The 12723-nt window shown below is 42.5% G+C and overlaps 1 protein-coding gene across 6 annotated transcripts in view; it reads right to left on the bottom strand.

Moving 5' to 3' along the window:
• Positions 1-2047: 2047 nt before the first annotated feature.
• FRMD4A (FERM domain containing 4A) overlaps positions 2048-12723 on the bottom strand; it is a 578005-nt gene continuing 567329 nt past the window's right edge. For all 6 annotated transcript variants that reach the window (XM_081154205.1, XM_081154207.1, XM_081154206.1 and 3 more), the window contains one exon: positions 2048-3788. In XM_081154205.1, coding sequence (XP_081010331.1) covers positions 3686-3788 — 103 coding nt within the window. In that variant the 3' untranslated portion in view covers positions 2048-3685. The remainder of the gene's footprint in view (positions 3789-12723) is intronic.

Consider the following 12723-nt stretch of genomic DNA (forward strand, 5'->3'; position numbering starts at 1 on the left):
TCAAAATGACATCTGTACAATAGATGAGTGGATAAAAAAAGCCATGGTATGTATATATAGTGAAATATTACTCAGCTATAAAAAAGAATGAAATCTATGACAGAATGGATGGACCTACAGGGTATTATGTTAAGTAAGTCAGACAGAGAAAGACAGATACCATATGATTTCACTTATATGTGGAATCTAAAGAACAAGATAAATGAACAGACAAAACAGAAATAGGTGCATAGATACAGAGAACAGACTGATGGATGCCAGAGGGAGGACGGTTGAGAGGCTAGGTGAAAAAGGAAAAGGGGTTAAGAAGTACAGCTTGGCAGTTAACGAAACAGTCCTGGGGATGTAAAGCACAGCATAGGGAATATAGTCAATAGTATTGTAATAACTACATACAGTGCCAGGTGGGTACCTCAATATTGGGGGGAACACTTGTAAAGTATATGATTGTTTAACCACTATGCAAACTGTAATTAAAAAGTAAAATTTAAAAAACACTTAATGAAAAGAATAGCATCTGCAGGTTGACTTTAAAAAATGAGCCTGGTGAGGATCCAGCACCCGAGCTAGCGTTCACCACCTAGAATCGAACAAAACCTCCAACTGAGATCTCTTCATTTTGAAAATGCTTTAATAAGTGTTGACAACACTGTTTTGCAAAATGTAAAGGTACTATACAAATTCTTAATACAAAAAGAATAAATTAAAAGCAGATTTCTTTTTAATTCTGCAACTTTGTCTACAACATACATCTTTTTCATTGATTACAGTTGAACAGAATCCAGTAAAATCATTTTACATGCTCTACAGTCAGTTTCAGGAGCAACCTAATCCTTTTCTCCCCCATTATTAAACTAGAGTCCATTTTACACAACTTGTAATAAACTATTGACATTAATGTGTATGAAAAACTTTACACCTAGTTAACTAAGCAGTAACTGGTCATCTGATAGCACCTGGATGGGGTTTGCTATATTGAGAACTAAACTAATACTGAATGAAAACAAATTTGAATTTTAACTTCTCCAACACCCACCTGTCTAGCAAACAGTCTGATATAGGTGTTTTCACCAGTCTTCTGGCTAAACAAGCAGCAGTTTCTTACAGGTGTCCACAGAATCCAATGGGGCTTTAAATCAGACCAGGGGCTTCATGGTTCATCTTGTTTTGTTTTAAAGAAATAGGGATCTTTAAAGAGCTTGCAAGTGCTTGTGTACAACAACTATATTGTTTCCCACATGCGTTCATTAACCATGTCAGTCTCAAAGGACTGATACTTTATGTACACTTTGTAGTAACTGAACGCAGCTAAACAGTAAAACCTGTTTTACTTAATCTCCGTCTTTACTACCAGACTATTGTGATGTTTGTCTGAACTGTAATCCCTCTCCCGCTCCATTTCTCTCTGCCCCTAGAATCCAGAGCCCAGGTGTTTAGAAAGGATTTTCATCTCTCATTCCTTATAACCCAACTGGGCTAAAACCTTGACCCGACTGACTTCAGACCGATGTTACATTACTGTACATGTTGTAGAACCTTGTCACCTTTTCTATTACCCTTTTGACGTTTCCTGTTACACAAAGTCCAATTTCATTATCCACGTATGAGTTTTTGGGAGAAAGAAAAACGGCCCAATGTATAATGTTTCCTCATGGGGAGGGAAAAGACCCGCTGTTTGTAGCTTTGGCCATCAAAATAAGAGCAACAAAAATACACCCCTCTCATCAATCCCCAGAATCATTTTAACATTATAACCAGTTTTATTTATCCTGCAGGGTTTACCCCTAAAGTGTTCTGTGAATATTAATCCCTTCTGCAAGCTGGCATCACCAACCCAGCCTCACACAGGGCCTCGCGGACCAGGCCCTGAATCGTCCAGAGGGTCCCAGCCTGCTGTGAGTCCACACGCTTTGCCAGCTGCAGCAGAGGGTGCACCATGGTTAGTTATTTTGTTTAGTGTCCATCCAGACCTTCCTGGTGTGGTGGAGTCTATTGTTATTCTCGGATTACATATACATAAAGAACAAAGTTTTTTTTTTTTTTTTTTGCTAAAGCTAACTTCAGTCCTGCTGTCCCACAAAATTACCCCCACCCCGGCTCCTGTCTCTGGCTGCCCAATGCCTTTCCGGTAAGTCATTACAAGTGAGGAAAAAATATCCCCCGCCCCCCACTTGCGCCAATAAGCACAGCATACCACCTCCGTGGAGACCGTGTTTGTGCCATTTTGAATAACCCAACTAAGAGTGTGCACTTGTTATTATAAAAGTAGTTTTGAGGCCTTTGAAGATTGATGGCTTTCCAGTTGTGTATTAAGCATAGCTCAAAACACATGTAAACATGCAGCTCCCACACTTTTTTTTTGCTCTTCTTTCTTCTTTTGGTGCTTGCGGACAAATGTGGTACAAGGCGGCTGACGCTGTTGTAGATATGTGGGCCCCTTGGGAGCTGGTGTTTTTTCAACCCTGCTCTGCCTAGTAGACACGTGAGTAAAATCTTTCTACCTAAGGGCATAGTTGGGTTTTTGAATAAGTGACACATTGGTAACCGAAGTCAGATCTGAGCTCTTTATCACACAAGTGCTAACAAACATAAAATGAGCCACAACAGTTAAACACTTGAATGGATTGCAATGTGCTTTTCCCTTGGTTTCCCATAAAAAATATAATGAAACACCTTGTGCAAAAAAATAGGATAGTTTTACTGGTTGTTTTAATGAGAGGACCACTTTTGGCATCATCACCTTACGTTTCCTACAAATCCCAAAAGGAAAGCAGTTTAGTGTCCTGGGCTTGGGTACAGACCAGGGCTAATAGCACACTCTGCTCTCCCCACAGGTCTGTTCTCCTTCGCGTCCAGACTCACAGAGATCCGACTTTCCCATCACATCAGCTTAGTTTTCCAGGCTCTCCACTGAGAGAGAAGGTGGACATTAAGGGAGAGAGAAGGTGGACATTAAGGGAGAGGGGTAGACGGGAAACAATTTACAAATGGTTGACTTTGACTTGTGTGTTGTAGCAGTTGAGAATTCGAAAGAGATTTCATTACACAAAGAATGTCTTCCTCTTGGCCCCTCTTATTTTTTTGTGTTTTATTTTTTAATTTTTTAAATCTTTGGCAGCATAGAACTGATTGTGATCCTCTGATGCATCTCTGGTGTGCTAAGCTTCCTTTTTCGTTCCCCCCCACTCCCCCAAGAGCTACTCCCCCAAGGAATCTTTCAGGTGTCAACTAGACTTCCCACTAGGCATCCTGTTCTTGCAGTGCTTGGTTGGCCTCCAGGTGGCAGGCTGGCCACAGCTTACCAGTCTTTCTGGATCACCCGTAGTAAATCTCCTTTCCTGTTCTCTATACATGCCACTGTCCACAGGAATTTGATGCCAGCCAGCTTCCCTGATGGTTCCTGGCCTGGGGGCTGTCATGGCAGCGGGAAGCCACCAAGGTGCCATTGAGGACAAGTGCCTGGCTCTCTGTGGACAAAAGAGCCAGGGGACACACAGTGGGACCGGAACCTTCCAGAATGTCTCCTCAGTCAGGTTTTTGAGTTGTGAGGGGATGCGGAGACGGGAGGAAAAAGTGCTGAGGGCCGAAGCTGGTGCAGGGTGACAGTGCGTCTGGGTAAGGCAAATGAGAGGCAGTGAGGTGATCTCAGAATGGCGTTGAGGCGGTCAGATTGAGGCCGGCTGGCTCACACGAGGGTCCCGGGCTTGGCTTTCTCCTGGCCGTACCACTGGACGTCAGCTAGTTCTGGATACAGGGAGGAATCCAGGAAACAGCTATCACTGTAGCTCCTGCAGGGAATCCGAGGAGAGGAGGCGGTTAGCGGGAAACGGTGTTTACCAGCCTGGCTCACAAGTGCGTGCTTATTTACGTAGGGTTTCATACTGATCAGCGGTCTTTCCTGTCCACAAGGAGCTAGGCCTGATGCAGCGCCGAGTAGGCAGAAGGCTCTCATAGACTGAAATACTCACATAAAGGGGACCTAAACCTCAAACATCTGCGAAGGAGGAAAGTAGAGCTAACGCTTACTTATGCCTCTGGGTTGCATGCTGAAATCACCCGGGAAATACCCAAAATCTCAAGTCTGGACTTCACCCCAGAGGTGCTGGTTTAATTGGTCTGTGGTGTGCTGAGTACACGGAGGTTTCAGAGCCCCCCCCCCCCCCCATTCTCCTGTGCACAGTGGCTGGCTGAAAGCCGCCAGGGCTGCATTTGTCAGGATTCCTTTTCCAGGGAACAGCTGCTTTGGGTTGTCCTCCCTGGGCCCCTGGTGCTAACCAGATTTTTATTTTGTCCTAGAAGGACATTTAAAATGTTAGATTTTCCATAGTGAAACTGGAGTCATATTTTGAATTGAGTTGTTAAAAACATTGAATCAATGCTTAATATTTTAAAGCACATGTTTTGTAGTTATAAAAAAGGTATATTGAAAATACATAGGAAAGTATATAGTAAATAAGAGACTTTAAAAAAGTCAGGTAGAAGGAATTTTTACATATCAAAAGTGATCACATAGATATGTACGTTGCAGCTGACAATCATACTAGGGATCATGTTCAGGAAAAACAGCCTGTCTCTAGAGATCCTAAATTAGCTCTTTCGGGGCAAGGCAAAGGTCAGACTTCATCTCGGAGAAGGTGAGGATGAGCTGGCATCTGCCCCACAGACCCTGCGCTCTCTCCCCAAGTCCTGCTGGCCGCAGTCCCTGAGGTTGGCACCACTAACCCAGGTGCTCTGTTCCTTCGGCTGCCCTGTGGCCTGGAGTGTCCTGTGTGCTCATTCTTGTTTTTCACTTTTACTTACAGTATAATTTCATTTGTGCTGATCCCTGAAGAGATGAAACCTCTAGGCCTTTAACCTAGAGGTTTCTGAAGTAACCCCGTGAGTGACACTGGGCTGTGACTGTGAGTTAGCAGTCTGTGTATTGTTAAGTTTGACCTCCCGAGAGCATATGCCAGTTAGGGAGTAGAAAGATCTATTTGGAAACACCATAGGACTTTCCATAAATGTCAGAAGATTCTCTTCCCTGCTGCTGATCTCCCCGTACCTGGTGCTAGGGTTATGGTTGGGATGGGCGACAGGAAGAGCCCCCAATCCAATGTGGCTTAAAGAAAAGCAAGTTTAAAGAACATTTTAAACACAGTCTCATGAACCAGTTTATGACTGAGAATGATCAGTCATCGCCACTTGTCTGTCTGATTTGCTGACTTCTCTAGGAACAAATGGATGAAGGCATTCTGGATTTTGTAAATGTTTCTCATTTGGCTCAAAAAACAACCCATTAAAGCTGCGAAATCCCAAGGCATCTGTGAGCAGACTGTGGGTTTTATTGAGTCCTGTGCCAGGACCCCTGGTTAATGCCGCTTAAATGTGGCTTCAGAAGCAAAGTAACAAAGTCTCTCAACTGTGTACTAGCCATGGATACCTCTTAGAGCGTCTGCATGGTAAATGGCTGATTCCATTACACCCACCCTGCAAAATTCCTCTCTGGCCTGACAAACAGACTTTTGCCATTGTGCCTGAGGAATTGAGAAATTTTTTGTGGCAAAAGGTGCTGGACCCCACAGTGGACACTGGCTGTTCCTTGGGGGTGAATGAGGGGGCTGGAGCCCTGGTGGAGTCCCTCCATAACTTCGTGTGGTCCTGGTGGTGCTTTCCACCAGGTGTCACCCCATACCCTTACAAAGGGTGGATAAGTGAATCAAGTGGCCCAATTAGAGTCCTCCAGCTGCAGTCACTGGTTCAAAGATAGACATGTGCGGAAGCAAGGCCAAGCAACTTTCACACTAGGATGCCAGTTTCCTCCTGAGAATGCAGTTACAGGAGCAGGAAGTGGAAGTAGAGATGGAAAGAGAGCTAGCAAGCCCTGGCTCCACCTCTGCCCTGAGCCCTGAGCCATAACTCACTAGTTTATAAAAGAACAGTTGGATCCAAGTCGTGTTTCTGGAAGTTGGAATAAAATTTCATTAATATTTGTGGAGAGGACACTTAAGACTTTTGGCCTAAGTTCCAAATAGCCTTCTCCCTCTTTTTTTCCCTTTTGATAAGAATTACCTCCTTGATGCTTACATTTCAAAGAGATAGCCCAGATGAGAACTCCCGAGAAGAACACGTAGAACATTTATATCTCAAAGGCACCGATGAATAGTGGAGGTCTGGGGATTGCTAAAAAGGATAGGTGGGCTCTGAATTGCTTTGAGTGCTGCATTTCTGTTCTTGTAAAGACTAGATTTGTAAGACAAGCACAGTTTTTGATCCCTCAAGGAATTAAGTTGCAACTTAAATAATAAAACCAAAAAGATCTTAAATATTTACTCAGTTGAATTTTGTTTTTTAACAGTTTGATGGCGGTGGTGGAACCCAAAGGAGATACCTCACAGCTTCACAGATGAGAAACATAGGTGCTGGTCCCTGTGAACCTTCTGAGTTCTCTTTCTCCCCATTTCCAAGGGCCATGGGTTCAGTTCCTCTGGGTCCCGTGTTCAGCTCTCTTTGTGTTGAGTCATCAGTCTAATTGGCTTTCCAGTACAAAGTTAATGGGTCACTCTAGACTGACAGGAGGCTCTATCAGCACCAATCACGAGTCCTTGGTTAGTCTACAGTCCACATCGGTTGAGGTCTGCTGGTTCAGTTCACAATTTTACTTTGGGAACTGCTGGTGGTGCACACCTAAGGCTTCCTCTTGGCCAGTCCGCAGTACCATCTCTTTGGTTACTGCTGGTTTCTGTTAGTGTGCACATGAGGCGAAGGAGTGATAGTTCTATGGTTAATGGGAATCTCAGAAGCCAAAGCTGCAAAATTAATGGGTGCAGGTTGAACACTTAGAGCTGCTAAGGGCTTCCCAACTAACTCTAAGACTCATTCAAGGAGAAGTTGGTCACGGAACAGGCTAGACTGACACTAGATCACCTGCCAACCTCAAGAGCATTTTCATGCACTGAAGTATTAATTTGGCTCTGAGAGATGTAGTGCTTAACTAAAGAAATGGGATCCTCACAATTCTGCCAGAAACACAGCTTGTGTCCATCTGTTTTTTTTATAAACTAGTGACTTTTGTATTATCATACTTGTCTCAAGGCTAAAATTTTAAAATTAAAATTAAAATTTTTGTCTGTATGTTTATGTATGTATAGTGTAAATGTGTAATATTTTTCTACTTCTGGGTAGTATTACCAAAATTAGTTTGTAAATGAGCTCTATTTAATTGATTTAAAGAAAAAGAAACACTTATCAAATTAAGTATTCTAAATGCTCAGAAATATAGAAACTTAACCCAGATGTTCTTCAAGTTTCTGTGACTTAGAATAAATATTTAGTAAATAAAAGCTAGCTTAAGCTTGTTGGTTTAATTAAAATAGGTATGTATTCAGAGTTATCAGCTTTACTACAATGTAGAAATACAACTTTTATTCTACTGTTCAGATAAGTTTGTTATCCTGTTACAAAGTTTGTCAGCAGGGAAGATAATTTAAGATTTGGTTTGCTGTTTAATATCTTAAGAAATTTTCATGATTAATTTAAACATAATTGCTAAAAACAAGTGAACAAATATGTATTAGTCATGGTCTGGATGTTTCTCACTGGGTAGACAGTTTTTCCTGTTGATAAGCAACTGCCTTTTTTGTAGCATAGAAATTACTTGAAGACATCATCCTTACATGGGGTGCCCCCACTGTTTTGCACAGTGACCTCAGAACTCATTTTCCTGGTCAAGCAATCCATGAACTCTGCAGAGATCTTTCTATGCTATATAGAGGTTGCATTGCCCATAGCATCCTCAATCTTCAGGACTAGTAGAAAGGACTAATGTGGCATCTTTAAAACCCAATTAGGAAAATTTTGTGAGTCTTGGAAATTCCCTGAACCAAGGTGCTGTCACTGTTTCAGAGACTCTAAGGTCCTTCCTTAGCTTCTGAAAAACCTAAGCTCACTTTCTGTGAAATAGTAACCTGCAAACCCATGCATCGGCCTCATTCCCCATTCTCTGACCATCGCATTGCCCAATGGGATCTATTCACATATTGCTAGTTACCTATACTCTATTTCCAGAAATATCTCTCAAAAGTTGAAGAAGCCTATGTTGAGCAAGAATACAATCTGATGTCTGATTCCCCTTGTGACCTACTTCCTAGAGAATACCTCTACTGGAAAAGACACACTTAAAGGACTCCCTCCTCGCTGTTGGAAAGACCTTTCCTGGTGCTGCTCACTGATTCCTGTGCAGCTAAACTTGAAGGCATCTATCTCTAATTTAAGGAGTCACAGGAACTGAGTGGACCAGCAAAGCCACTAATGATCTCAAACTCAAGACCTCCAAGCAGCCAGAAGCAGAAAACATTGGATGCAGACAGCTATCCCAAACCTGCAGAACTTAAAGCTTGATTTCCACCACTGTGCTCCTTTACTGTGAAAATTACAAGGACAGGAGGGCAATTAATCAGACTCTTCTACTTTTCTGTGTTTTCCTATTTGCCCTTTCCCCTTAACCTTGTCTGAATATAAAATGCCCTTGTCTGTATCTCCCAGGTGATTGCCAAGGATGGTAACCGTTTAGGCTGCGGGATTTGCCACTTAAAACTCCGTACCTCCCATGATGTTGGATACCCTGGTCCTTCCTGTAACCAGTTTATCTTCTATCCTTAATGTCACCATAAAAAATACCCTAGTGGGAGTCAGCCAGACTCCCAGTGTCTTCCCCACCCCCCTTTCTCTGATTATAACTGTACTTTCCCAGTTAGACACAAATACCTATGCAGACTGTAACACACTTGAAACCCCCAAGTTCTTATGATTATCTATCTCAATCATACCTGCCCCAGTGAAGAAAAAAATCTTACCAGCAGCATCCACCTTTGCAAGGAATTTAGAACAACTTTTTATTTCAGGCGAGGAGACTTATTTCCCATATGAACCAAAACCCTAACCTATCCTTGCCTTGAATGGGCAAATGCAATAATCCATGCAGATGAATTCATTAACAATGCCACTTTAGCAGGAGTGGGTTTGTGCCCTGACAGGATTTATCTTTGTCTGTGGCATATGAATGCTATGCCTAGATGCCTAGATGGCTGGCACATAACTGGCAATGTTGCCTACTTAGGTTATGTACTGTGCCCCTAACTGTCCACAACCAAACTGAGACACCTCGCTAGTCAACTCCCCTGAATTATCATCAAGTTAGATAGGACTTATCAGGAGGCATTCAGGATTCACTTCTTTTGGCAGGTCCTACTTGTCTGGTTAGAAGTGGGTACAAATGATGCTATGATCAGAAACCCTTTAAACCCTTGGAAATATTGCCCACTTTACTACCAAGGCCTTAGCCATCCAACAAAAATTCCCCGACTTCCTAGCTAAAGTTGTCCTTGACAACAGGACAGCCCTTGATTACCTCTTAGCTGATAAGGATGTGTCTGTAGTCAGCACTATTGTACTTGGATTGACACTTCTGGAAACTTGAGGTCAAGCCCAATCCGACTTATCTTGGAATTTTTAATTTATTGAGCTGGTTTCCAATAGGATTGGGCTTATGAGTTACAATTTGGTCTGTCTATCCTATTTGTCATTTTATTTTGTGTTTTGATTTTTAAACTCTTCAGTTGTTGTCTATCCAGTCTTTGGAAAATAGCAAACCTGATAGATGAATGCTTGCCCAATGTTTCAAACTGGTATCTAATACCTATATCCTTGACAAAGTCTCCCTACCTTAACCCTCCACTTTGACCCATAAGAAGTTGCTCAAATCTGGCCTTTCAGTTGCTACCAACCCCAAAAGCTTCTCTCACCCTGAAGGAAGATATCCAGTCATGGATAAAGTCCATGCAGAAGAAATACCTAGCAATATACGAGTGATCAACACCCCCTAATAGGGACTTGATCAAAAAGTGGAAAAGTAGACCCAAACTAAAATGGAGTCACTTACGTTATGGACAAAATGGAGATGGTCAACACAAGCTCATACAGGAAACTTAATCTAATCTTATAGGAATTTATAGCTCTTCTCAAATTAGCAGAGGACACCAGCCAATCCCCAGCCACCAAGTCTGTTCATGCCCACATCTGGACTTCCTCGTTTCTCTGATTCGGCTACCCTGACACAAATATACAGTCTGGTTGTTGACATTTCTTGTTGTTCAAATGAGGCCAATGAAATCCACATGCCATTTCCCTCTTCTGTGGGACTACACACCTGAGGATGACCCTTCTCTGCTCTGAGGGACATGTTCTCCATCTAACAACATCTTTGATCAAGAAAAATAAAATAAAAAAAGGAAGAAGGAAGACAACACCTAAATGACATGGTTGATCAGTGATACTTTCTGCAAAAGATCTTCATCAAGAGGGGAAATGTGAAAGGATTCAATCTAAAATGGAACTGAAGGACAGGAAATGGAGACTCTCACACATGTACCCTAGGAAAAAAGGAACTTAAGAACTAAAAGACAAATTTTCTGTAAATGCCTGAAGAACAAAAGACTGAGACTTACTTCCTGGCACGTGAACATCCGCCAAGAATCTCTGTCCAACCTCGAGCCAATGAACTTACTGCTTAGACTCTGGCTGAACTCTACCCCCTTTTCACTCCTTGCCCATAAATACAGCTTGCCCCAAACCCTCAATGGATTCACCTGTAGCTGGCTATTGCATATTTCCAGAATTGCATTTCCTCTGCTATTCCTGAATTAACTCAATTTCTGTTCATTCAAGCTTGCCTCAGTTTACCTCCTTATACAGATTAACAGCCATTATGGGGAGTGTTCCAATTAGACCAGAACATTCATTTAAGATGTCTACTTGAAAGCAAGGGCTCCCAAATAAAACAGAATGGGAGACCTATTTTTACTGACATGCAAAAACCTCCAAAAGTCTTCAAGATTCCAAAATAACTTCATTGAAAGATTCATTGCAAAAGGCTAATAAAGAATTAAACACACAGTGGTACCTACAACAAAAGACTATAGGACTGGTGTGACTCCTATTACTCCCCTCCAACCTCCTTTACCCGAGTACTCACAGTCTAGTCCTCTCTCTGAACTGCCTTTCCACTCTGAAGGGACTACAAGACTTGACCAAAGGTCTGCAATCAGTGGCCTTACAGATGCCCCCTTATCGGCCCCTCCCAAGGTTGATGGGACTCTGAAGGATTTTCCAGTAAACTGCTACCAGTTATTCTCTTAAAACAGCTGAGGAGAAACTAAAATTAAATCAGTGGAACCCTTTGCCAAATTCTGGTAGATACTAGGGTTACACTCTCCACTTTAAACCCCACTTGCTCTAGAGCCTGCGGAGTGGATCTTGGGGGAACTGGCAGAAGCCAGTGAAAGGTGAGAATTCTTCCTAGAGTCGGCTTTCCCAGATGGCTGTCTGTAGTGCCAAGTCTATCAGCCAGCAAGGTTTGTGCCACACTGAAGAATTTACTGTGAGGGAGAATATTCTTCTAGAAATTATGAAATGTAAAAATAAGTTTTCCAATCCAGTGTCACAAACAGTTCACAATTGCTCACTTCTTAGTGTTCACAAGGAATTAAGGATTCTAAGGGTTAGAACTCTAATCAATGCATTCTAGAAATTGTATGAAATTCCTAGAAATCCAGCATGTCCTGGTATTATCATAATTCCAGTTATTAAGATGTTGTAGATATAGAAATAACCAAATTTCTCTGTCGATTCCATTACAATGAACTCTAGTCAGATCTTTAGCAATGGGTGTCCCAGGAACTCGTGACCACTGGCACCACTGTCAAATCATGAGATGTTGAATTGTGGGTGCATATTTCATGCCTGAAGAAGGCTCCACCTGGCTTCAGGTCCTGCGCAAAAGCTGGAGAACTCACAATGAGACTGAGTAGGAAAAAAAGTAGCCAACATCAGAGTAGACCGCTTCCCCCCAAGAGGTCAGATCAAGAACATTTCTTTCCACTCCTCCTTCCCCCTCTGACCATTTTTTCCTATTCCCTACACCATGAGGGTCTTTATGATTCTTTTGTCTACCTTTTTGCCTTGCTCAGGCCTGGAAAGATAATGCCATTGTCCACATGCCTCAGGCCATTGCAAAGGGTGGTAATCTAACCTCAAAACAACTGCTGGATTTGCCCCGATGCTGGTGATTCTATAGCTCTGCCCATCCCAAACTCCTCCCTGATTTTCAGTGCCTCAGTTTCTCTGGGCAAACTCAGCCTCCTCTATCGTGTCAGAGTCCCTAGCCCTAGGGAACAATTTTCTCTGCTCTGGTTAACAACCTTAGACTTGGGGAACTTTGTATCCAGGCTGTGTCCAAAGAAAGGGACAAGAGGCAAGGGTGACCACCTGTAGAGTCTACAGACCCTTACATTTTACTGGCCTGCATGGTTGTCACCTTTTTAGTCCTGATGCACGGACTGTCCTGTGACCAATATCACTTGCTGTACCTGGATTGATATTTTGGGGAAGTTGAGACAAGCCATTTGGCTTAAAGTGACTCCTTCTACAGGGTCTTTCTTGACTTACTTGATTTTGATTGGTTTGGGTCTTTGGAACATGGCTCCAAAGTGCACTCCAGACACTGTGAATTATCCTGTTTATAATAACCATAGTAGTTCCCCCTGGTGTGTTCTCTCAAAAGCTTTAAATGCATGTTTGCAGCCACTAACCATCAAGCAAATGATCCCCTAAGAACAGAATGTCAGAAAAGGAACAAAGAGAATGGCCCCCTTAAAGCATATGAACCTGACGTTGTGACCTGTGAAT

This window comes from Miniopterus schreibersii (genome assembly GCF_964146895.1).
Source record: "Miniopterus schreibersii genome assembly, chromosome: 1".
NCBI classification, from domain to species: domain Eukaryota; kingdom Metazoa; phylum Chordata; class Mammalia; order Chiroptera; family Miniopteridae; genus Miniopterus; species Miniopterus schreibersii.